This window comes from Natator depressus, chromosome 3, assembly GCF_965152275.1.
Source record: "Natator depressus isolate rNatDep1 chromosome 3, rNatDep2.hap1, whole genome shotgun sequence".
Taxonomy (NCBI): Eukaryota; Metazoa; Chordata; order Testudines; family Cheloniidae; genus Natator; species Natator depressus.
Window position 1 is genome coordinate 78,947,325 of NC_134236.1, and position 26,501 is coordinate 78,973,825.

General features: G+C 45.9%; 1 protein-coding gene across 1 annotated transcript in view; it reads right to left on the reverse strand.

Annotated features, from left to right (window-relative positions):
• LOC141984500 (uncharacterized) overlaps nucleotides 1-9,694 on the reverse strand; it is a 68,240-nt gene extending 58,546 nt beyond the window's left edge. Inside the window, exons 1-2 of the mRNA XM_074947575.1 lie at nucleotides 9,142-9,694; nucleotides 8,124-8,562 (exon numbers count right to left, since the gene is read on the reverse strand). Of these exons, the coding sequence (XP_074803676.1) occupies nucleotides 8,124-8,562; nucleotides 9,142-9,694 (992 nt within the window). The remainder of the gene's footprint in view (nucleotides 1-8,123; nucleotides 8,563-9,141) is intronic.
• Between the last annotated feature and the right edge of the window lie 16,807 nt (nucleotides 9,695-26,501).

Here is a 26,501-nt window from a genome sequence, read left to right on the forward strand (position 1 = left end):
TTGTGTCTTTTTGTAACTTAAGGTTTTGCCTAGAGGGATTCTCTATGTTTTGAATCTGATTACCCTATGAGGTATTTACGATCCTGATTTTACAGAGGTGATTCTTTTACCTTTTCTTTAATTAAAATTCTTCTATTAAGAACATGATTGTTTTTTCATTGTTCTTAAGATCCAAGGGTTTGGGTCTGTGTTCACCTGTACAAATTGGTGAGGATTTTTATCAAGCCTACCCCAGAAAAGAGGGTGTAGGGCTTGGGGGGATATTTTTTGGGGAAGACGTCTCCAAGTGGGCTCTTTCCCTGTTCTTTGTTTAACATGCTTGGTGGTGGCAGCATAGGGTTCAAGGGCAAGGCAAAGTTTGTACCTTGAGAAAGTTTTAACCTAAGCTGGTAAGAATAAGCTTAGGGGGTCTTTCATGCAGCTCCCCACATCGGTACCCTAGAGTTCAGAGTAGGGAAGGAACCTTGACAGCATCCATTTACTGAAGGGTGGGGGGGGTATTCATAAAAACCTTGATCCTGTCTGAATACTAGCAGCCCTATCAAAGACTATATCCTGGGAGTGTATCTGCTCTATTAAACAGGAAATGCCACCATTAATAAGTGTAGACCTAGGATTGTGGTTTATGTTTAGTTTTATATATGTAACCAATTCTGCTTCCGGTATTTTTGCTCACTACTTATTTGAATATTTCAATCTCTGTTTCTGTTAATAAACTTATCCATATCGTATTATAAATACAACTCATTGCTGTGGCATTAAGCAAAGTCTGAATCCTCATTTGAATCAAACAAACTGGTGTGTGTTCTGTTTCCTTGGGAATAGTGAATCTGGTTATTACAGAGATTGTCCAGTGACAGGGGATGGATATTACAGGGGGACAGTTCTGAGGAGTTTGGGGACTCGGGTGCATTAAGTGTTCACTTGCGAGGCAAAGTAGGGGCTGGCCGAGGCCTGAAGAGAGTGCTTAAGTGGCTGAAGGGCTGGCCGTGTCAGGGAGCTGATGTCTAGCTACCACTGGAATGACTTGATCATGCTGGAGGCAGCGGGGTAACAAGGTGACCCACAGTCCTTGGTCCCAAGTAAGCATCACAACCAGTGGCATGCCATCTATATGTGTAAAGCATGCATTGCATGCCCCAGAATTCACAAAAAATGTAACTGGCAGCCTGTGGGCCACATCCAAACACATATCGTAGAACAAAATGGAGTCCCCTATATAGTATGACCTTGCACACACCAAGATCATGTTGCATGGAGAACATAATTTTGTGAAATGTCACTAAAAAAGTTGGACCACATAAGGCATGCAAGTATAAGATTGAATTGTCCATGATAGAACAGAAATAGCGGTGTGAACTCCTCATCAGAATGGAAAGTTTACTGCAAAATTTGTTCACTAAAATGTTGTTGCATGCATTACTAAAAATGTCACAGCATGCTACTGGTCACAACTATCCTTATAGTTAGAAAGACTTTCCTAATACCTAACCTAAATCTCCCATACTGCAGATTAAGCCCATTACTTCTTGTCCTACCTTCAGTGGACATGGAGCATAATCGATTTGTAAAAGCATTTAACATATTTTTAGATTGTTATCAGGTTCCACCTCAGTCTTCTTTTCTTAAGACTAAATATGTCCAGGGTTTTTTTTTAACCTTTTCTCACAGGTCAGGTTTTTTAAAACTTTTATCATTTCTGTTGCTCTCCTCTCAACTCTTTCCAGTTGTCCACAGTTTTCTTCAAGTGTGACACTCAGAACTGGACATAGTATTACAGCTTAGGTCTGACTAGTGCTGATGTGTTACACATGTCCATTCCACTGTTGGTGACTCACGAGCAGTCCCAACTGGAGGTGGGTTTGGAGTCTGTTTGAACAGGGACTGGAGGACCACGTGTCCACATTTGCATTGTCTATGGATTGTTGAAAGATAGTGTAGTGAGAGGCAAATGTGTGACCTGATGACCAGGTTGCTGCTTTGCAAATGTCCAATATGGAAACTTTAGCCAAAAAAGCCTCAGAGACCTAGTCTAATGGACCCAACACTTTATCCAGGGGCTTCACATTATCCTACTGGTAACATAGGCAAATACAACTGGATGTCCAACATGAAATCCTTTGTGTGGAAACACAATTGCCATTCATTCTGTCTGCAAATTAAATGAATAATTGAGTTGAAGCCCTGACAAGTTTAGTCAGTGCCAGATAAAACACTAAATCTCTTCTAAAATCCAAAGTGTGCAGTCTCTCCTCCACCTTATTATCACGAGGCTTTGGGAAGAAGGTCAGTAAGAAGACTGCTTGGTTAATATGAAAAGTGGAGACCATTTTCGTAAGAAATCTTGGGGGAGGATGAAGGTAGATTATCCATGTAGAAAACCATATATGGAGAATCCAATAATAGGGTACTCCCCCACAATTCCCCCACTCTCTTGGCCAATGTAATGGCTACTAAAAATGCTACCTTAATCAAAAGGTGCAACAGAGAACAGGTTGTTAGATGCTCTAAGGGAAGGGGAGGAACCACCAGCTTTTTTAAGACTAGATTCAGGCTCCATGAAGGAATAGGGCTATGTACCTGCAGATATATTCTGTCCAAACCCTTTAAAATTCCTACAGACTTCAAGATGGAAAAAAAGAGAGCCGTTATTAACAGGTGGATCAAATGCTGATATAGCTTCTAGGTGTGTTCTGATCAAGCTAATCACCAATCATTGATGTTTCAGGGACAGAAGATAGTCCAGTATGTGCTGAATAGAGGCAAGAAGAGGGAAACCCCTTTCAGTCTGGACCAGGTGAAAAACCTCTTCCATTTTGCCAGCTAAGTAGTGCTAGCTGATGGTTTTCTGCTACTCAGCAGCATGTCCTGAACTTCTCTAGAGCAAGACTCCTCCACCAATGTTAACTAGGAAGCCTTCCAGCCAGCAGGTGAAAGGCCTGAAGACTGGGGTGGAGGAGGCAGACGCGATTCTGTGAAATCAAGTCTGCATGAAGCAGGAGTGGCAGTGCGGGAGTGATGAAAAAGTTCTTGAGCTCTGAAAACCAGTGTTGACAGGGTCATACTGGGATTATTAGTATAAAATGTGCCTTGTCCTGTTGATATTGCATAGAACTCCAGGCAGAAGAGGAATGGGTGGGTGGGGAAAATGTGCTGTAGATCCTCTGACCACAGCAGCAGAAAAGCATCCATTAATGAACCTGGACTATAGCCCACATGGGCGCAAAACTGGTAACATTTTCTGTTGTCTTTTGTTGCAAACAGATCCATTTGGGGAATTCCCTGGGACTGGAAAATGGACCTTACTATGTCTAAGAGAAGTGACCACTTGTGGTGAGTGATAAACAGCCTACTTGGGTGATCGGACAGTGTATTGTAGACACTTTCAGAAATATAGTGTTGCTGATGCAGAAATCCCAAAGCATAATTGTTTCCCAGCAGGCTAATGAGAACTGCCCCGACCCCGTTTATTTGCATAAAACAGGGCCGTCTTATTTTTAGTCAGCACCAAAACACCCATTCCCCTAATGTGCAGAAAGAACATCATGCAAGCTAAATTGGCTAGCTTGCGACTCCCTGATATTGTGTAGACTATGGTGTTGGAGAGACCAGAGACCTTGATTTATGCTCTGCGGGGTTCCCAAGTGAGCCCCTCAACTCAGATCTGAGGCATCTGTTTCTAAGCTAAGAGATTGTTGAGGCAGGATGAAGGGAACTCCCTTGCAGACATTGGCCAGATCCATGCACCAATCTAGATATGTTAATATCCAATTTGGTATGTGGACTAACATGTCTATGTGGTGCCTCCTTTGAGAATATACCTCTCCCAGCAGCAGTTTGAAACAAGCATATTGAACTATATAATTGCATGCTGCCATATGCCCCAGCAGCCTTAAACAGTTTCTCACCATGGTGAGGGGATAAGCCTCTATGAAACCTTGCTTATGGTAGTAAGGCCCTGGCTATCATCAAGTCCAGGACCACTCCAGTAAATTCTATTTTTTGTACTGGAGATAGGACTGATTTCTCTGTGTTGATCAGCAGGCCGAGTGCATTGACTGTGGATTAGATTATGTGAATGCTTGACAATACCCATGACCTGGATTGATTTTGGGAGTTGATCTCAATAGGCCCACAGTGGGCTCTGGAGTCAACAAACTCCCTTGCCTAGAAATGTGCTCTGGACTGTACCTCTTCTTTGAGTGCACTCCTGAGTCTTTAGATAAGCTCCTTCAAAGACCCTTGTACCAAGTCTGATTTATGGTGCCTGTTCTTTGGTACCAGTGACACTGATCTACCTCTCGGCACTGGTAAAGTTGGTGGTGCACTACTAACTGATGCCAAGGTACCCAGACCGAGATAGATGGCTCAGATAGAGGATGTAGTGCTGATTCCAGCCGTAGATAGTTTAGGGTATGTCTACACTACGGAATAAGGTCGAATTTATAGAAGTCGTTTTTTTAGAAATCGGTTTTATATATTCGAGTGTGTGTGTCCCCACAGAAGTGCATTAAGTGCATTAACTCGGCGGAGTGCTTCCACAGTACCGAGGCTAGAGTCGACTTCTGGAGCGTTGCACTGTGGGTAGCTATCCCACAGTTCCCGCAGTCTCTGCTGCCCATTGGAATTCTGGGTTGAGATCCCAATGCCTGATGGGGCTGAAACATTGTCGCGGGTGGTTCTGGGTACATATCGTCAGTCCCCCCCTTCCCTCCCTCCCTCCGTGAAAGCAAGGGCAGACAATTGTTTCGCGCCTTTTTTCCTGAGTTACCTGTGCGGACGCCATACCACCGCAAGCATGGAGCCCGCTCAGGTAACCGTCACCGTATGTCTCCTGGGTGCTGGCAGACGCGGCACGGCATTGCTACACAGTAGCAGCAACCCATTGCCTTGTGGCAGCAGACGGTACAATACGACTGGTAGCCGTCCTCGTCATGTCCGAGGTACTCCTGGTCGCCTGTGTGAGGTCGATCAGGAGCACCTGGGCAGACATGGGCGCAGGGACTAAATTTTTAGTGACTTGACCAGGTCATTTTTTTTAGTCCGACAGTCAGTCCTATTGAACCGTCTTATGGTGAGCAGGCAGGCAATATGTCTTTCTGCACCGTCTGCTGCCAGCCAAAGATGTAAAAGATAGATGGAGTGGATCAAAACAAGAAATAGACCAGATTTGTTTGTACTCATTTGCCTCCTCCCCTGTCTAGGGGAATCATTCCTCTAGGTCACACTGCAGTCACTCACAGAGAAGGTGCAGCGAGGTAAATCTAGCCATGTATCAATCAGAGGCCAGGCTAACCTCCTTGTTCCAATAAGAACAATAACTTAGGTGCACCATTTCTTATTGGAACCCTCCGTGAAGTCAACCCTGTAAGCCGTGTCCTCAGTCGCCCCTCCCTGCGTCAGAGCAACGGCAAACAATCGTGCATCTGAGTTGAGAGTGCTGTCCAGAGCAGTCACAATGGAGCACTCTGATTGGGCTAAAACATTGTCGCGGGTGGTTCTGGGTACATATTGTCCGGCCCCCGTTCCCTCCCTCCCTCCGTGAAGGCAAGGGCAGACAATTGTTTCGCGCCTTTTTTCCTGAGTTACCTGTGCGGACGCCATACCACCGCAAGCATGGAGCCCGCTCAGGTAACCGTCACCGTATGTCTCCTGGGTGCTGGCAGACGCGGTACGGCATTGCTACACAGTAGCAGCAACCCATTGCCTTCTGGCAGCAGATGGTACAGTACGACTGGTAGCCGTCCTCGTCATGTCCGAGGTGCTCCTGGCCACGTCGGCTGGGAGCGCCTGGGCAGACATGGGCGCAGGGACTAAATTTTTGGTGACTTGACCAGGTCATTCTCTTTAGTCCTGCAGTCAGTCGTATTGAACCGTCTAATGGTGAGCAGGCAGGCAATACGGATTGCTAGCAGTCGTATTGTACCATCTTCTGCCGGGCAGGCAAGAGATGACGATGGCTAGCAATCGTACTGTGCCATCTTCTGCCAGGCAGGCAAGAGATGAGGATGGCTAGCAGTCGTACTGTGCCATCTTCTGCCGAGCAGCCATGAGATGTGGATGGCTTGCAGTCCTTCTGCACCGTCTGCTGCCAGCCAAAGATGTAAAAGATAGATGGAGTGGATCAAAACAAGAAATAGACCAGATTTGTTTTGTACTCATTTGCCTCCTGCCCTGTCTAGGGGACTCATTCCTCTAGGTCACACTGCAGTCACTCACAGAGAAGGTGCTGCGAGGTAGATCTAGCCATGTATCAATCAGAGGCCAGGCTAACCTCCTTGTTCCAATAAGAACAATAACTTAGGTGCACCATTTCTTATTGGAACCCTCCGTGAAGTCCTGCCTGAACTACTCCTTGATGTAAAGCCACCCCCTTTGTGGATTTTAGCCTCCTGAAGCCAACCCTGTAAGCCGTGTCGTCAGTCGCCCCTCCCTCCGTCAGAGCAACGGCAGACAATCATTCCGCGCCTTTTTTCTGTGCGGACGCCATACCAAGGCAAGCATGGAGTCCGCTCAGCTCACTTTGGCAATTAGGAGCACATTAAACACCACACGCATTATCCAGCAGTATATGCAGCACCAGAACCTGGCAAAGCGCTACCGGGTGAGGAGGCGACGTCAGCGCGGTCACGTGAGTGATCAGGACATGGACACAGATTTCTCTGAAAGCATGGGCCCTGCCAATGCGTGCATAATGGTGCTAATGGGGCAGGTTCATGCTGTGGAACGTTCGATTCTGGGCTCGGGAAACAAGCACAGACTGGTGGGACCGCATAGTGTTGCAGGTCTGGGATGATTCCCAGTGGCTGCGAAACTTTCGCATGCGTAAGGGCACTTTCATGGAACTTTGTGACTTGCTTTCCCCTGCCCTGAAGCGCATGAATACCAAGATGAGAGCAGCCCTCACAGTTGAGAAACGAGTGGCGATAGCCCTGTGGAAGCTTGCAACGCCAGACAGCTACCGGTCAGTTGGGAATCAATTTGGAGTGGGCAAATCTACTGTGGGGGCTGCTGTGATGCAAGTAGCCCACGCAATCAAAGATCTGCTGATATCAAGGGTAGTGACCTTGGGAAATGTGCAGGTCATAGTGGATGGCTTTGCTGCAATGGGATTCCCTAACTGTGGTGGGGCCATAGACGGAACCCATATCCCTATCTTGGCACCGGAGCACCAAGCCGGCGAGTACATAAACCGCAAGGGGTACTTTTCAATAGTGCTGCAAGCTCTGGTGGATCACAAGGGACGTTTCACCAACATCAACGTGGGATGGCTGGGAAAGGTACATGACGCTCGCATCTTCAGGAACTCTGGTCTGTTTCAAAAGCTTCAAGAAGGGACTTTATTCCCAGACCAGAAAATAACTGTTGGTGATGTTGAAATGCCTATATGTATCCTTGGGGACCCAGCCTACCCCTTAATGCCATGGCTCATGAAGCCGTACACAGGCAGCCTGGACAGCAGTCAGGAGCTGTTCAACTACAGGCTGAGCAAGTGCAGAATGGTGGTAGAATGTGCATTTGGACGTTTAAAGGCGCGCTGGCGCAGTTTACTGACTCGGTTAGACCTCAGCGAAACCAATATTCCCACTGTTATTACTGCTTGCTGTGTGCTCCACAATATCTGTGAGAGTAAGGGGGAGACGTTTATGGCGGGGTGGGAGGTTGAGGCAAATCGCCTGGCTGCTGGTTATGCGCAGCCAGACACCAGGGCGGTTAGAATAGCACAGGAGGGTGCGGTACGCATCAGAGAGGCTTTGAAAACCAGTTTCATGACTGGCCAGGCTACGGTGTGAAAGTTCTGTTTGTTTCTCCTTGATGAAACCCCCCACCCCTTGGTTCACTCTACTTCCTTGTAAGCTAACCACTCTCCCCTCCTCCCTTTGATCACCTCTTGCAGAGGCAATAAAGTCATTGTTGCTTCACATTCATGCATTCTTTATTCATTCATCACACAAATAGGGGGATGACTACCAAGGTAGCCCAGGAGGGGTGGTGGAGGAGGGAAGGAAAATGCCACACAGCACTTTAAAAGTTTACAACTTTAAAATTTATTGAATGACAGCCTTCTTTTTTTGGGGCAATCTTCTGTGGTGGAGTGGCTGGTTGGCCGGTGGCCACCCCACCGCGTTCTTGGGCGTCTGGGTGTGGAGGCTATGGAACTTGGGGAGGAGGGCGGTTGGTTACACAGGGGCTGTAGTGGCAGTCTGTGCTCCAGCTGCCTTTGCTGCAGCTCAACCATACACTGGAGCGTACTGGTTTGGTCCTCCAGCAGCCTCAGCATTGAATCCTGCCTCCTCTCATCACGCTGTCGCCACATTCGAGCTTCAGCCCTCTCTTCAGCCCGCCACTTACTCTCTTCAGCCCGCCACCTCTCCTCCTGGTCATTTTGTGCTTTCCTGCAGTCTGACATTATTTGCCTCCACGCATTCGTCTGTGCTCTGTCAGTGTGGGAGGACAGCATGAGCTCGGAGAACATTTCATCTCGAGTGCGTTTTTTTTTCTTTCTAATCTTCACTAGCCTCTGGGAAGGAGAAGATCCTGTGATCATTGAAACACATGCAGCTGGTGGAGAAAAGAAAAGGGACAGCGGTATTTAAAAAGACACATTTTATAAAACACTGGCTACACTCTTTCAGGGTAAACCTTGCTGTTAACATTACATACATAGCACATGTGCTTTCGTTACAAGGTCGCATTTTGCCTCCCCCCACCGCGTGGCTACCCCCTCAACCCTCCCCCCTCCCTGTGGCTAACAGTGGGGAACATTTCTGTTCAGCCGCAGGCAAACAGCCCAGCAGGAATGGGCTCCTCTGAGTGTCCCCTGAAGAAAAGCACCCTATTTCAACCAGGTGACCATGGATTATATCTCACTCTCCTGAGGATAACACATGAACGGATGTTGCTTGAACGCCAGCAAACATACACTGCAATGCTTTGTTGTACAATGATTCCCGAGTACGTGTTACTGGCCTGGAGTGGTATAGTGTCCTACCATGAAGGACGCAATAAGTCTGCCCTCCCCAGAAACCTTTTGCAAAGGCTTTGGGAGTATATCCAGGAGAGCCGCGAATGCCAGGGCAGAGTAATCCTTTCACATGCTTGCTTTTAAACCATGTATAGTATTTTAAAAGGTACACTCACCGGAGGTCCCTTCTCCGCCTGCTGGGTCCAGGAGGCAGCCTTGGGTGGGTTCAGGGGGTACTGGCTCCAGGTCCAGGGTGAGAAACAGTTCCTGGCTGTCGGGAAAACCGGTTTCTCCGCTTGCTTGCTGTGAGCTATCTACAACCTCCTCCTCATCATCATCTTCTTCGTCCCCAAAACCTGCTTCCGTATTGCCTCCATCTCCATTGAAGGAGTCAAACAACACGGCTGGGGTAGTGGTGGCTGAACCCCCTAAAATGGCATGCAGCTCATCATAGAAGCGGCATGTTTGGGGCTCTGACCCGGAGCGGCCGTTCGCCTCTCTGGTTTTCTGGTAGGCTTGCCTCAGCTCCTTCAGTTTCACGCGGCACTGCTTCGGGTCCCTGTTATGGCCTCTGTCCTTCATGCCCTGGGAGATCTTGACAAAGGTTTTGGCATTTCGAAAACTGGAACGGAGTTCTGATAGCACGGATTCCTCTCCCCATACAGCGATCAGATCCCGTACCTCCCGTTCGGTCCATGCTGGAGCTCTTTTGCGATTCTGAGACTCCATCATGGTCACCTCTGCTGATGAGCTCTGCATGGTCACCTGCAGCTTGCCACGCTGGCCAAACAGGAAATGAGATTCAAAAGTTCGTGGTTCTTTTCCTGTCTACCTGGCCAGTGCATCTGAGTTGAGAGTGCTGTCCAGAGCGGTCAAAATGGAGCACTCTGGGATAGCTCCCGGAGGCCAATACCGTCCAATTGTGTCCACAGTACCCCAAATTCGACCCAGCAAGGCCGATTTAAGCGCTAATCCGCTTGTCAGGGGTGGAGTAAGGAAATTGATTTTAAGAGCCCTTTAAGTCGAAATAAAGGGCTTCATCGTGTGGACGGGTGCAGGTTTACATCGATTTAATGCTGCTAAATTCGACCTAAAGTCCTAGTGTAGACCAGGGCTTAGTCTGTCTTCCCTGTCCCTCCTGGAACATTTGTAATACCGTTACAAATGCTACATATGTTGCTCACATGAGCCTCCCCCAAGCACTTAAGGCAGCTGGGGTGATGGTCATTATTAGGCATTGCCTTACCACAAGAGTGGCAGGGCTTGAAATCCAGAGAGCACACCATATCTCTCGTACTGGAGCTGGTACCCAGACTGGGTGCCAGAGCGACACAAAAACCATATATTTTTTAAACTACACCAACTAACTAAACTGCACAGAAACTATAATGGGCACTGTTTAGATGCTTGATGAAAAATCTTGCAGAAGCCAGGAAAAGGACTTCCAACAACCATCAGAGGTTGTAGGAAAGAACTGAAGGCGATCGGGGGCAGGTCCATCCTTTATGCCTCTCAGCCCAGGTCCACTGCCTTCTCTTGGTGGTGCTCATACTAGCATACTAAAAATAGCTGTGTAAATGTTTCAGCTCAGACTCTCAAGCCCGGAGCTTGCAGAGGTGATGGTGCAGATGCAATGCAGATATATCCTAGCTGCTTACAAATTGATTAATAATGTATTCCGTTATCTTCCCAGGTGTTGAAGTTAGACTGACCGGTCCATAATTCCGTGAGTCCCCTTTTGAATGATAGGCACTATGTTTTCCCTTCTACAGTCCCCTGGGACCTCACCTGACCTCCATGAATTCTCAAAGATAATTGCTAATGGTTCAAAGACTGCTTCAGAAAGTTATTTAATTACCCTAAGGTGAATTTCATCTGACTTCAAAATGTCTAAGTTATCTAAATATTCTTTATTATTTTCTTTGCCTTCCTTCCCCCTTATTGTTAATACTAATTGTGTTGGGTATTAAACACGTTGGGCTTCTTGATGTCATTCATTATTTTCTCTCTTCTCCCACTAAGTAGAGGATGGACACTATTCTTCACCTTACTTTTACTCTTAATGTATTTATGGAACTTCTTTTTATTGACTTTTATGTCCCTCGCTAAGTCCCTATAATGCTATTCTTTTGTACTCATCCTTCACAATTTCTCCATGTTTTCACTTTTTGTAGGATTCCTTTTTGATTATCAGGTCATTAAAGAGTACCTGGTGCAGCCACATTGGCCTCTTACTATTCTTCCTACCTTGCCTTTGCACTGGAATAATTTGCTGTTGTGTCTTTAATATTATCTCTCTGAGAAGAAGTGCTCTGTATAAGCCAGAAAACTTGTCTCTCTTACCAACAGAATTTGGTCCAAATAAAGATATTACTTCACCCACCTTGTCTCTCTAATAAGCCTCCTAAACAACTTTGTCCTCAGATTTTCTTCCCTGGGGATCTTACCCACTTGTTCTCTGAGTTTGTTAATATCTGCTTTTTTGAAAGCAGGGCAATGGACTTTTTTGAAGTCCATTGTCCTTATTCTGCTGCTTTCACTCCTTCCTTTCCTCAGAATCATTACTTCTATCATTTCATGACCAATTTCACTCAAATTTGCCTTCAACCTTCAGTGTCACAACCAATTTCTGCCTCTTAGTCACAATCAAGTCTAAAATGACTGTCCCCCTGGTTTCTTCCTCCAACTTCTAAAACAAAAAGTTGTCCCCAGTAGATTCCAAGAACTAACTGAACATTTTGTATTTTGCTGTATTAATTTATGAACAAATTTCTGGGTAGTTGAAGTCCCCCATTACTACCTGGTCTTGTGTTTTGGATATTTCTGATATTTGTTCTAGAAATATCTCATCCACCTCCTCCTCCTGATATGGTGGTCTATAGCCAACTCCTACCATGACATTGTCCCTGTTTCCCCCCCCTTCTTCAACTGGTCTGCCTCTCACCTCCTTCTGGACAACAGAACATGTGTATCTATTTCTGGTGTTTGTTAGTCTCTGAGGTGCCACAAGTACTCCTTTTCTTTTTGTGAATACAGACTAACACAGCTGCTACTCTGAAACCTATTTTTGGTGTATAATGCAACATCTCCTCCATTTTTCCTTGCCTGTTCTTCCAGTGTAGGATTCATAAAGGTTTATGCACTTGGCAACATTCAGGGCACACCCGGAGTGTTGTGTAGGAGTAGTGCACACACTGCTCCATCCAAGGGCATCAACCTTGGAATCTCGCCAAGATGACATGAACCGTGGGAAGCCTCTCAGGACTGGGCTCAAGGCCCGAGAGCAAGGAATGCGGTAGATAGAAATTGGTAAATAAGAATGTTACACAAAGCCAGTGTATTCCTTTTATCTGTTGGAGAATGTAATGCGCGGGGGGAGAGAGAGAATAAAGGGGAAGGTGGAAAGCTGACAGGCAGAAGCCTGTTAGCAGAGACCAGCCTGCTTGCTTGCTAAAAGCTGTGTTCTGTCTTGTCATTGAACTGCCACAACTGGCACCCAAACGTGGGGCCCTCAGCACTCACCTCGCCCGGCAAGGGTTTCAGACGTGTCACTCATCCGCCTCGCGGATCCCGGTGAGTATTTTTCGTTGTGGTAAGTATGGGAAGCTCCCTCTCTGCTTTGCAAGTGCAACACTGCAATGAGCTACAGTATTTGCTGCGTAAGGCTCAGCATGACTGCCCCGCTCGAGAACTCACTCTCCTGCTACAGGAGGTGAGTGCCCAGTGCCCGTGGTACCCTGAAGCCGGAACCCTTAAGCTAGCGGACTGGGAGCGATTGGGCCAGACATTGCATGAAGAGCCTCGGGCGTCTGTGCAGGCTTTACATGCCTGGCACCTCTGCCGCGATGCGATACAGCGTGTCGCCTCGGACAGGCCCTCCCTCGCGAGGCTGGTGATCTCGCCACACCCGTCGGCTCCTGCAGCCACCCCCCCTCCTACCGATGCAACACAGTGTGTCATCTCAGAAAGTCCCTCTCCCGCGCCAACAGAGGGGCTGCTGATCCCTCCACCCCCGTCCGCTCCTGCAACCATCCCTCCCCCTGCTTCGCCCCCAGTGCCTCTATTACCACCGCCTCCCTGGCCTTCCCCACCGGAGCCGGTGTGTGATCGCCCTCCGCTCGTGGGGCCCCATGCTCCGGGGCCCCCCGGGGGGTCGTCTGCATCTGCTCAGGGGCTTTCGCTGGTGCAACAAATGGTTCACGCAGCGAAGACTCGCTCAGATCTTACAGCAGAGGAGCTGGCTGATCTGGTCTCAGTTTGTCCGGTGACCTGGCAGGATGATGGCCAGGGCAACCAGGTTGCATACTGGGTCAGTTTGCCTTACTCGGTGATCAGAGAGGTAAAGAAAGCGATTCGTGAGTTCGGCCTCACTAGTACGTATGTACGTGGTCTCATTGAAGGGCTAGGTAGTGGGTACTCCCTGATCCCTGAAGATTGGAAGGCGCTGTTGCGCATGATGCTGACACCTAGTCAGTATGTTATTTGGCTTAGTGAGTATCGGCAGACGGCAGAACACCAAGCCCAGGTATATAGAGAGCAAGGTATCATTTATGAGCAGTTGGCAGGGGAGGGCCAGTTTGCTCCCGTTCAGCTGCAGTCTCAACTCCCTCAGGCCGTCTTCCCCATTATTTCCACCTGCGCCCAGCATGCTTTCCGGAAGGTCCCGGATTCAGGCAAGCCTACCAAAAGCTTTGCCAGTATCCATCAGGGTGCATCAGAGTCCTTTATGGATTTTACCAACAGATTGCAGGAGGCTATCCTCCGACAGGTGGATAGCCCTGCAGCAGCTCAGGAGATCCTGCTAAAAATGGCGGTTGAAAATGCAAACGAGGATTGCCACCGTGCTCTCCAGGCTGCACAAGCCTCTGGAATTCTAGAGCTGTCGGACATGCTGCGGGCGTGCCAAAACATCGGAACCGAAGCACATAAAGCTGGGGTTCTGGCCACCGCCCTGCGGAAAAGCGGGAAGGAGGGGAAGCGTTGTTACCGCTGTGGTAAGGAGGGTCACTTTCAGTGGGAGTGCCGCTCATCGATGGCGCCCGCCCGCCCCTCAAAGAAGTGCCCCAAGTGTCGGAAGGGCTATCACTGGGCTAATCAGTGTCGTAGCGGGTCGGGAAACCGCACGACGGGTCCCCCCCCGAACCCAGGGCCAAACGGGGGTATTTCCCACTCAGACAACTGTTCCTCTGCCTTACAATCCATAGACTCCATGAGGGCAGCGACTGCCGGAAGTGGAGGGCTTGATTTGATTATGCCGGAGGACGCTGATTTTCAGTTGCCGGGGGAGGTTTGCGCCATACCTACACAGGTGACAGGACCTCTCCCTGCTGGATTTGTGGGTCTGGTTCTCCCTCACTCACACGCTGGGAAACAGGGTTTTTTTGTCATCCCAGGAGTCATTGACGCCGATTACACCGGTGTTATTAAGGTTCAGGTGTGGACCCATCTTCCGCAGTCACTCCCGCGTGGACGGTCAATTGCGCAATTGATTTTAGTCCCCTATCAGGTGCCAGCCGCAGAGGATCGAACCCGGGGTGGAGGCGGCTTTGGATCGACGCTGGCTCAGTCGCCATCTCACAACACGTCCTCTCCACTTGTTGCTCTAACAATGTCGGTCCGCCCCTCGAAACCTCAATTAACACTTTTCTTAAATGATATTCTTTTTACAGGGTTGGTGGACACTGGAGCTGACGTTACGGTGATTCGTGATCCGGAGTGGCCGGTCGGTTGGCCAACAGTTCCTTCTAAAGAGTTGTGGGGGATCGGGGGTAGCAAACCCGGGCGCCAAAGTTTGTCTTGGGTCACGGTCTCTAAACCAGGAGGCTGTGCCCTTGCTACAATCCGCCCTTTTGTACTCCCTGTCCATCTCAATATTTGGGGCCGTGATTTACTTACAAAGCTGGACACCACCCTTGATATTAATATATAATGGCCCAAAATCCTCCCTCACCCACCTTGCCATCCGCGTTACCATTGGTATGGCAATCCTTAGAGCCCGTATGGATTGACCAGTGGCCCCTCCCTCTAGAAAAGCTGAAAGCGCTTCATTCACTTGTACAGCAATATTTGCATGCACAGCGCTTGGAGAGCTTTACTAGTCCTTGGAACTAGCTGCTGTTATTTTGGCCTTTCAATTTTTTGCTGATTGTCCCTTTAATTTGATTGTGGACATGCATTATGTTTATCAGGTAATTGATTATTTACCCCTTGCCCTCATTACCCCTCAGGTCGCTGCGGACCTTCTTCGCCTGTTTTTGTCTTTATAGTATCTCCTCACCACTCGTAATTTCCCTTATTTTGTTGCTCATATTCGCAGTCATACCCCTCTGCCTGGGTTACTCACTGAAGGCAATGCGCGCCCCGATCGCGCATTATGTGGTCAGGTACATTCCCTTTTTTCTGACCCCATTGAAAGCCATTCCTTTTTTCATCAGTCTGCCTCTGTTTTGGCCCGACAGTTTTACATTCCTGCTGATCATGCACGTTCTATTGTTCATTCCTGCCCCCACTGTGCCGCTGCTGCCCCTACCTTTTCTTATGCCGTTAACCCCAGAGGTACCGCAGTGAATCAGCTGTGGCAAATGGATGTCACTCACGTGCCGCAATTCCGCCCCTATTCGTTTTTACATGTCTCCATTGATACCTATTCGGGATTCCTCTGGGCGACCCCACAGCGTGGGGAAGCCACTCCCAAAGTTATTCACCATTTGCTAGCCTGTTTTGCTGTTATGGGTCACCTGAGCCAGATAAAAACGGATAATGCCCCAGCCTATTGCTCCACAGCCCTCTCCACCTTCTGTGCCCGATGGGATGTCTGTCTTAAACACAGGATCCCTTATAATTCCACAGGCCAAGCTATTGTTGAACGTGCAACTCTCACGCTAAAAACCTTGCTTGACAAACAATTAAAACAAGGGGAGCTGCGTCTCCGAACCTTAGGAGACATTCAGCAACAAATGCATATCCTTTTGTTTACTTTAAATAATTTAACGCTGAACGCAGATCAGCAGACCCCCGCGGATCGGCATTTTCACAAATCTGAGGTACTGGAAAGACCGCGTGTCTATTACCGTCAGCTGCCCGATCCGCAATGGTTGGGCCCAGTGCCTTTAATTACTTGGGGTTGGGGATATGCTGCTGTGTTTCTCCCTGCAGGACCGTTGTGGGTTCCGGCCCGGTGTGTGCGACCGGCACTGAAACAGCATGGCATGGCACCAGGGGCTGTCGAACCCCATACCGGAGTTTCAGCTGACCTTGGAGGAGAACGCGGTGCCTCCCGGGTCGACAATGGCGGGACGGAGACGGAAGAGACGTAGCATCCCAAGCCAGCCCGTGACATGGGGAGCAGTAAAAGCATTGGTCACCGCGGCTCAACGAAGACTGGCAGTAAACCAACAGCCAGAGACTCCTGAGACTCTGTTTGTGGCGATTCTTGCCCAAATTACTGCTAATTCTGTACTGATTGTATGCCTTTTGTGCCTGCTATTTCCTGCAGGGGTTGACTCGGGAGCGCTTCCTCCATTACGGGCCCAAATGACATATAACCTATGGGAAAGATTGGCTTCAATAGCAAATGTTATTTTGTAGCAGCTGAAGAATTGTTAGGTACATGCCTTATTTCAGTATGTCATCACCCTGAGGAAACTGGGAATGAGATGATGCTCGCCGCTTACTCGAACCTCTCTTCCCAGTACTCTAGCATGGCTAATTGGGGCCCGGCCAATTACACTTTACCTTCTTAAGCTTATTTTTTGCTGCTGCTGTGTACAGTGTATTCCCTCTTTGTTAAGGCTTTGTCGAGACCCGCCCTGGCAGGCTCCACGAGTTATGACCTTGTCTGTCCGGGAGTTAATTGGCTTGCAAAAGCAAATTGATGGCTACCATGAGATGGCCGAGCACAAATAAACAAAAAAGGAGGGGATGTAGGATTCATAAAGGTTTATGCGCTTGGCAACATTCAGGGCACACCCGGAGTGTTGTGTAGGAGTAGTGCACACACTGCTCCATCCAAGGGCATCAACCTTGGAATCTCGCCAAGATGACATGAACCGTGGGAAGCCTCTCAGGACTGGGCTCAAGGCCCGAGAGCAAGGAATGCGGTAGATAGAAATTGGTAAATAAGAATGTTACACAAAGCCAGCGTATTCCTTTTATCTGTTGGAGAATGTAATGTGCGGGGGGAGAGAGAGAATAAAGGGGAAGGTGGAAAGCTGACAGGCAGAAGCCTGTTAGCAGAGACCAGCCTGCTTGCTTGCTAAAAGCTGTGTTCTGTCTTGTCATTGAACCGCCACATTCCAGAACAAACTATCCCCCTCTGTACCAATATTTCAGTCATGAGATTTAGCCAACAAATATCAGTGATGCAATTGTCATAATTTAATGTTTCTACTAAGAATATACTGTGATGATTTGGGGAATCTGTCAGTGTTTGATTATGAACTCTCTGTATATATCTTTATCCAGTTGCAAACTGTCTTTTAAATGTGGAACCCTTTGCCTTCTCTGTTGTCCTTTTACCACTGGACTGAAATTCCAAGGGGTAGTGATACAGGGCTGACACAAGAACATAAGAACTGCCATATTGGGTCAGACCAAAGGTCCATCTAGATCAGTATCCTGTCTTCCGAAAGTGGCAAATGCTAGGTGGTGCCCCAGAGGGAATTAACAGAACAGGTAATCATCATGTGATCCATTCCTTGTCGCTCATTCCCAGCTTCTGGCAAACAGAGGCTAGGGACGTGATCCCTAGACATCCTGGCTAATAGCCATTGATGGACCTATCCTCCACAAATTTATCTAGTTTTTAGAAACCTGTAATAGATTTGGCCTACATAACATCCTCTGACAAGGAGTTCCACAGGTTCACTGTGCGTGGTGTGAAGAAATACTTCCTTTTGTTTGTTTTAATCCTGTTGCCTATTAATTTCATTTGGTGACCCCTACTTCTTGTGTTATGAGAAGGAGTAAATAATACTTCCTTTTTTACTTTCTCCACACCAGTCATGATTTTATAGACCTCTATCATATCCCCCTTAGTTGTATCTTTTCCAAGCTGAACAGTCCCAGTCTTATTAATCTCTTCTCATATGGAAGCCGTTTCATACCCCTAATAATATTTTGTTGCCCTTTGCGTAACCTTTTCCAATTCCAATATATCTTTTTTGAGATGGGGTGACCACATGTGCACATAGTATTCAAGATGTGGGTGTACCATGGATTTATATAGAGGCAATATGATATTTTCTGTCTTGTTATCTATCCCTTTCTTAATGATGCCGAACATTCTGTTTGCTTTTTTGATTGCCATTGCACACTGAGTGGATATTTTCAGAGAAGTATCCACGACTCCAAGATCTCTTTCTTGAGTGGTAACAGCTAATTTAAACCCTATCATTTTATTTGTATTGCTGGGATTATGTTTTCCACTGTGCATTACTTTGTATTTATCAACATTGAATTTCATCTGCCATTTTGTTGCCCAGTCACCTAAAATCATAGAATAGAATAATAGAATATCAGGGTTGGAAGGGACCTCAGGAAGTCATCTAGTCCAACCCCCTGCTCAAAGCAGGACCAATCCCCAACTAAATAATCCCAGACAGGGCTTTCTCAAGCCCGACCTTGAAAACCTCTAAGGAAGGAGAGTCCACCACCTCCCTAAGTAACCCATTTCAGTGCTTCACCACCCTCCTAAAGAAAAAGTTTTTCCTAATATCCAACCTAAACCTCCCCCACTGAAACTTGAGATCATTACTCCTTGTTCTGTCATCTGCCACCACTGAGAACAGTCTAGATCCATCCTCTTTGGAATTTCCTTTCAGGTAGTTGAAAGCAGCTATCAAATCCCCGCTCATTCTTCTCTTCCGCAGACTAAACAATCCCAGTTCCCTCAGCCTCTCCTCATTAGTCATGTGCTCCAGCCCCCTAATCATTTTGTTGCCCTCTGCTGGACTCTTTCCAATTTTTCCACATCCTTCCTGTAGTGTGGGACCCAAGACTGGACACAGTACTCCAGATGAGGCCTCATCAATGTCGAATAGAGGGGAATGATCACGTCCCTCGATTTGCCGGCAATGCTCCTTCTTATACAGCCCAAAATGCCATTAGCCTTCTTGGCAACAAGGGCACACTGTTGACTCATATCCAGCTTCTTGTCCACTTTAACCCCTAGGTCTTTTTCTGCAGAACTGCTGCCTAGCCATTTGGTCCCTAGTCTGTAGCAGTGCATGGGATTCTTCTGTCCTAAGTGCAGGACTCCACACTTGTCCTTGTTGAACTTTATCAGATTTCTTTTGGTCCAATCCTCTAATTTGTCTAGGTCCCTCTGTATCCTATCCCTACTCTCCAGTATATCTACTCCTCCTCCTAGTTTAGTGTCTTCTGCAAACTTCCTGAGGGTGCAGTCCATGCCATCCTCCAGATCATTAATGATAGTTTTGTGATATCCTTTTGTAGCTCTTCACAGTCTGCTTCGACTTAACTGTCTTGAGTAGTTTTGTAGCATCTGCAAATTTTGCCATCTCACTGCTTACCCCTTTTTCCAGATCATTTATGTTGAGAATGAGTACGAGTACCTCTCTCCATTCTGAAAACTGATAATTTATTCCTACCCTTTTTTTCCTATCTTTTAAGCAGTTACCAATCCATGAGAGGACCTTCGCTCTTATACCATGACAACTTACTTTGCTTAAGAGCCTTTGGCAAGGGACCTTGTCAAAGGCTTTCTGAAAATCTAAGTACACTATATCCACTGGATCCCCCTTGTCCACATGTTCATTGAGCCCCTCAAAAATTCTTAGTAGATTGCTGAGGCATGGTTTCCCTTTCCAAAAACCATGTTAACTCTTTCCCAACAAATTAAGATCATCTATGTGTCTGACAATTTTGTTCTTTACTATAATTTCAAGCAGTTTGCCTGGTACTGAAGTCAGGTTTACCAGCCTGTAATTGCCGGGATCACATCTGGAGCCCTTTCTAAAAAATAGGTTACAGACTACAGTTAGTCATCTAGTCATAGTTACAGACTACAGTTAGTCATCCTTCAGAACTCTTGGGTGAATACCATTTGGTCATGGTTACTTATTACTGTTTAATTTATCAATTTGTTCCAAAACCTCCTCTAATGACACCTCAATCTGGGACAGTTCCTCGGATTTGTCACCTAAAAAGAATTGCTCAGGTTTGGGAATTTCCCTCACATCCTCAGCCATGAAGACCAATGGAAATAATTCATTTAGTTTCTCCACAATGGCCTTATTATCCTTGAGTGCTCCTTTAGCATCTCGATCGTCCAGTGGCCCCACTGGTTGTTTAGCAGTGAGCTGTAGCTCACGAAAGCTCATGCTCAAATAAATTGGTTAGTCTCTAAGGTACCACAAGTCCTCCTTTTCTTTAAACAAAATAAATTGCTATTACTTTTTGAGTCTTTGGCTAGCTGTTCTTCAAATTCTTTTTTGGTCTTCCTAATTATATTTTTACACTTCATTTGCCAGTGTTTATGCTCCTTCCTATTTTCCTCACTAGGATTTAACTTCCACTTTTTAAAGGATGCTTTTTGGCCTCTCACTGCTTCTTTTACTTTGTTGTTTAGCCACGGTAGCACATTTTTGGTTCTCTTGCTAGGTTTTTTAGCAATGGAGGGTTGTTGAATCAGGATAGTCCTCTGTTCAAATACAAACATCCTAGACAATTTCCATCTAGAAGAAATGGTTTGCCAGAGGAGAGGCAATGAAGTTACCTTGTAGGGGGTCTGTTGTCACCTGAGGAGATTGATTCAGGACTCACCTGACAGAGGAACTGGAAAGTTTAAAAAAAAGGGTAGGAGCTAATTTAGTTGAAATGTCTGGCCATTTTCACCAACTCAAGCAGAGGGAAGATGATAGAGGAGCTGGTCAACCTACCTATTTGAACTCAGATGGTTCCCCAAGGACTTCCATGCACAGAGTGAGCTAGAGCAAGGTGCACTGTGTTCAGGATATTTGTTGTCTTTTAATGATCTGTATTTTCTCATGCTATTAAGTAAAGAGTAATAGTGTTTTAGAATCCTGTGCAAAGTCTGTCTGTCTGTATTATGCCCTACAGCTATCATGTGTCCCTGAAAAATTACCCTATGACCCGAGAGTGTCCACACAGCTGGAGTTCTGGGAGAGGGGGTGCTTAAGCTACGGAGAAGTCTAAGAGGTCAACACTAGTATTAGGGATTAGGCAGTTGGACCACGAAGTCTAAGGCCTCAAGAGACAATGCTCGATATTGGATAAAGGCACCAAAGAGTGTGCCTAAGAACCCCAAGCCAGGGGCAGCAGTGAAATTGACTGTGTTCAGACTCTGAAAACTTAAAACACATGGGATCCAGTAGTTGGTTACTTCACAACAGTCTAGTGAATGCCCAAGAGGAGGTATTAGACTAGACCTGTGGCTGCCCCACTCTAATAACTCTGACCTAGAGGCCACCTGTTCCAATCACTTCCAGTGCTCCCTTTTGCACACAAAGCCTACCTCCCTCATTCACAGAATGTGTCAAGACTCCACTTGCACTTTGCCTTCCTTCCATCTGCACAGGGAAACTGAAGCACTGAGGGACCTTCATGGCTCCTCCAGAGTTTGGAGACTTTTACATTAGAAGAAAAATGGGAGTGAAAAAATAGAGACAGACACACAGCTGGATTACAACAGCATGTTCACCAAATCCCACAAAAATGAGGAGCTATATTTTCATGGGTTTGCAAAGAAGCAAAATGTGTTATTCTCACTTCAAAGTTTTGGCATCTAGTAAAGACAATTTTAGCAGGATGAAAACTTATTTTGCATCTGAAAATATTTTGACTGAAATGTTATATTTACACTTGGAAGAAAGTCATGAACATTCATCATTTTGCCATTCTCACCTTGAAAAGCTGAGCCCAACTGGCAAAAATGCAGAGAGTTTGCCCCAGATAAAGTTTGTCAGTACTTTCAAATATGCTGTATTCACAAAATCCAATCAATATATACTACCCTGGTCTATATATCTGTTAACTAACTTGGTTTAATTTAATTCCACAGATATCAGTTTATATATCACTTCTGATCACTAGAACTGGTCAATTTTTTTTTCCCAACAAAACTACAATTCTTCAGAAAAGGCTGATTAACTGAAGCAAAATATTTAGCAAAATTAGTCTAAACTTCTATCAAAACACGGGCAGATTTCCATTTGTGTTCCAGGGTCAGCCTCATAGCAAACAGCCTGGTTGGACTTTGGGGGCTGTTAGCAAATTCAAAAATATCAAAACTTCTGGTGAACCAAAACCCCTGAATTTTGGCCAGTTCTACTAATTAGAATGTTAGTTTAAAGGAGAGAATCAGTAAGTAGGTTAATATCAATCTCCTACAGCAAGTTAATTAAAAAACCCCAATTGATGTAATTGTACCATTGTAAGGTGTCTTCAGTGAAGATTTAAGTCACTTAAGAGGCATTATTATTGTGCACTCATAATTCCAACTAAGGCTAATGGAAGATGAGACTATGCAGAAGCTCTGAAAAAAGGCCCTTAACTACTAAGGAGGGGCAGTGTTCAATACATTCTAAGGTTCAGCTTAGTGGGAATATTGGAATGTTTATGTAAATGTCTCCTCTCTTTCTTTCTTCCTTTTTCTAGTTTTGTTCTCTCTTCAAGACCCAATCAGATCCTTCTCTCTTGTCCTTCTCTTTTCTTGTTCTTAAAACAGCTCATTTCCCCAAATCACCAGTTCCTTTTTTCTGAGTCCCAGTTTCCAAGCATCTCTCTACCTCTTGTGTCACATCATCTGAGCGAAGTGGACAGCCCCAAGTTTGATACTTTCTCTGCTATTCATTGGCCAGCTGTGTCTCCAAGCTGTGTGGCTCCAGTAGTTTTGCGGAGACAAAGGAATCCCCAAATTTTCCCTACCAACTCATCCCACTCTTGGTTAATCCTAAAGATATGTGTAATTTGCAGGAAGAAATCAGTGCAAAATTTACCAGACCTGTTGCTCTCAGGCTCTGCTTCCTTATCCCAAAATGGACTCTAGCAAATGTTTGTTTGGAGATCTAGGCAGGTGTCTAAGTTGTTTTCTTTATTTCTTATAAATATATTAATCAATGCCTCAGACATCTCAAGAATTGGATTTACAAAAACGCTTAGTGTCGGTCTAACTTTGCTGCATTCAAGTCAATGGCAGAACTCCCATTGATTTTAAAGGACTTTGAACCAGGACATATGGGCATGTATTTCCCTCTTAACAAAAAATTAATTAACCTGCTCTGGAAATCTAGACTCTCCCATTCTTTTTCTTCTAGCAAGAAATATCTAGTTTTGCACAAGTTATATGAGGAGATGTAATATTATTAATTTTAAATATCTATACAAAAATACTAACCTAATAAGAAAAAAAAAGCTTCTCTAAAGCTTGCCTTATGCTTAATAGTAAGAGCTAAAGACTGAAAGTTAGCCAGCTATTTCAGTATAATAAGGTAACAGTGGAAATTAGCATACGACTGTACATGAAAGTAAGTCTGCTCACATACACTGTAGTTCCAGTGAATGTTACAAAATATACAGACAAATCCTTTATCAAGAATCTCTTTAACATATAATGACCTCTTGATGATTAATTGAAAAAAAATGCTGAATGACTAGAACTATTGTCCTTAACACTGAGTCATAATTTGTGAGCCACATATTTAAGAAGGCACCCCTATCCTCTCACTTTTCAGGAAACTCTCAAATGATTGACAATCAAGGCCTCTGTGTAACAATCTATCTCAAGTCAAGCACTAGGAAAAGTTTGCATTTCTTCAGCTGGCTTTTAAAGTGTTAGCATACACTACTTCTATTGAATTCAGCTCAATGTTAGCCAGTTAGATAGCTGGGAATCATGCAATATGAGTACAGAGACATCTGTATGAGATACATAGGAAAATGCTTCAAAAGAGGCAGAATCAATCAGCCAGGTCACTTGGAGGGAAGGAGAGAAAAAGCACAAGAACAAGGACAAAAAGTAAAATATCAGAGAATGAAAATAAAAGAACAATAAGGAATGAAGAAGAGTGGGCATAAAAAAAAAGAAAATAACTTTCACATAAGAGAGAGCGTAAAGCATCATTTTTAAAGAGCTGGAAGAAAAAGTAAATACAAATCCATTCTGTTATAATACAGAACATGGAGATGTATTGATATTTCATATCTTGGAATTGGGATTTATCTTCAACATCTAGGGATATGATGTCACAATGCCACAATATACTGTTACCATTTATCTCCTAGCTACTCAAGATTAATGTGCTATCTGAAGCAGAGCTATCATATGTGCTTTTCATTTGACAGATTTTTTCAAAATAAATAAAAAAAGATCTGATGACATACAAAACATTGAAAGGAAGGGCTGATACACACAGAGTGTTGAACTAAGTGTTTATCATCAGCAGCCATTTATTTCAATACTATGAAAATAAACATTGAAATATTGAGAATAATGGGATTTTGGGAGGCTCATGAAGCATGATTGCCTGTGTACTTGTAATATATATTAACTGGAATCAAGTTTATTATTCTACACTATTTTCTTGGCATTTCAAAATCTGAACGACAATTGGACAAAGTACCTGAAGTTATTAGCTAAGAGCATTACCACCCACCGGAAGTAATTTCTTCATCCCAAAGGGCAAGAATTTTTTACATGTCAAGGTCTTTAACCCGTTGTAAATATTTTAGTTCTAAATGTGCTATGGTTTCAGATTTCCTCTGGTGAGGCTTTTAATTATAATGTAATGCTTTGATTCGTTGCTATTGAGTGAGAAAACCATTCCCTCTCAAATTGCTGCCAAATTCCAGCTCCAAGTGAAAGTGTTCTTTATCAGAATGATAATGTATGAGATAACAAAACATTACCTTTAACCAACAGACTGAATACATTGTGGCCAGTGGTACTGAAAACTGTATGATTGCAGTTATGCACTTATAGAGGTCTAGGCCATGCTCTTGAGGCATGGCCCATAGTAAGGGGCTACATGTCTGCTGCTACGAATGCCTTTGTGGAAACTTGGAAAGCAGTCAGCACCAGGCCCTGGCTGAATCTGGCTCAGAGGGTATCACTGACTGTTGCTTTGCACCTTGTGTCGTCATTGACATTGGTGCAAGGTGGAAGTGACACGCTATTATTTTGATTGCCATGGTATCAATAATCACCTTGAGTGACCTCCAGAAGAAGAAGGGGGAATGTCCAAGTTCCAGCAATGCAGACACAGGTAACTAACCGCTTTCATGTTCTCTCCACAGGTACCATTGCGGAGAGTGGACCAGACGATACATCTGGGGGGAGAAAGCAGAAGGAGACTCCGCTGGTTGGAAGGCATGAGATGCGATGTCCTGAGGTTGGGGGTTCCACGACCACCGCTCCCAAGAGAAGGAGACGGGTGGTGGTGGTCGGGGACTCTCTCCTCCGGGGGACTGAGTCATCTATCTGCCGCCCTGACCGGGAAAACCGAGAAGTCTGCTGCTTGCAAGGGGCTAAGATTCGCGATGTGATGGAGAGACTGCCGAGACTCATCAAGCCCTCGGATCGCTACCCCTTCCTGCTTCTCCACGTGGGCACCAATGATACTGCCAAGAATGACCTTGAGCGGATCACTGCGGACTACGTGGCTCTGGGAAGAAGGATAAAGGAGTTTGAGGCGCAAGTGGTGTTCTCGTCCATCCTCCCCGTGGAAGGAAAAGGCCAGGGCAGGGACCGTCGAATCGTGGAAGTCAACGAATGGCTACGCAGGTGGTGTCGGAGAGAAGGCTTTGGATTCTTTGACCATGGGATGGTGTTCCATGAAGGAGGACTGCTGGGCAGAGACGGGCTCCATCTTACGAAGAGAGGGAAGAGCATCTTTGCGAGCAGGCTGGCTAACCTAGTAAGGAGGGCTTTAAACTAGGTTCACCGGGGGAAGGAGACCAAAGCCCTGAGGTAAGTGGGAAAACGGGATACCAGGAGGAAGCACAGGCAGGAACGTTTGTGAGGGGAGGGCTCCTGCCTCATACTGAGAATGAGGGGCGATCAGCAGGTTCTCTTAAGTGCTTATATACGAATGCACAAAGCCTTGGAAACAAGCAGGGAGAACTGGAGGTCCTGGTGATGTCAGGGAATTATGACGTGATTGGAATAACAGAGACTTGCTGGGATAACTCACATGACTGGAGTACTGTCATGGATGGTTATAAACTGTTCAGGAAGGACAGGCAGGGCAGAAAAGGTGGGGGAGTAGCACTGTATGTAAGGGAGCAGTATGACTGCTCAGAGCTCCGGTACGAAACTGCAGAAAAACCTGAGTGTCTCTGGATTAAGTTTAGAAGTGTGAGCAACAAGAGTGATGTAGTGGTGGGAGTCTGCTATAGACCACCGGATCAGGGGGATGAGGTGGATGAGGCTTTCTTCCGGCAACTCGCAGAAGTTACTAGATCGCACGCCCTGGTTCTCATGGGTGACTTCAATTTTCCTGATATTTGCTGGGAGAGCAATACAGCGGTGCATAGACAATCCAGGAAGTTTTTGGAA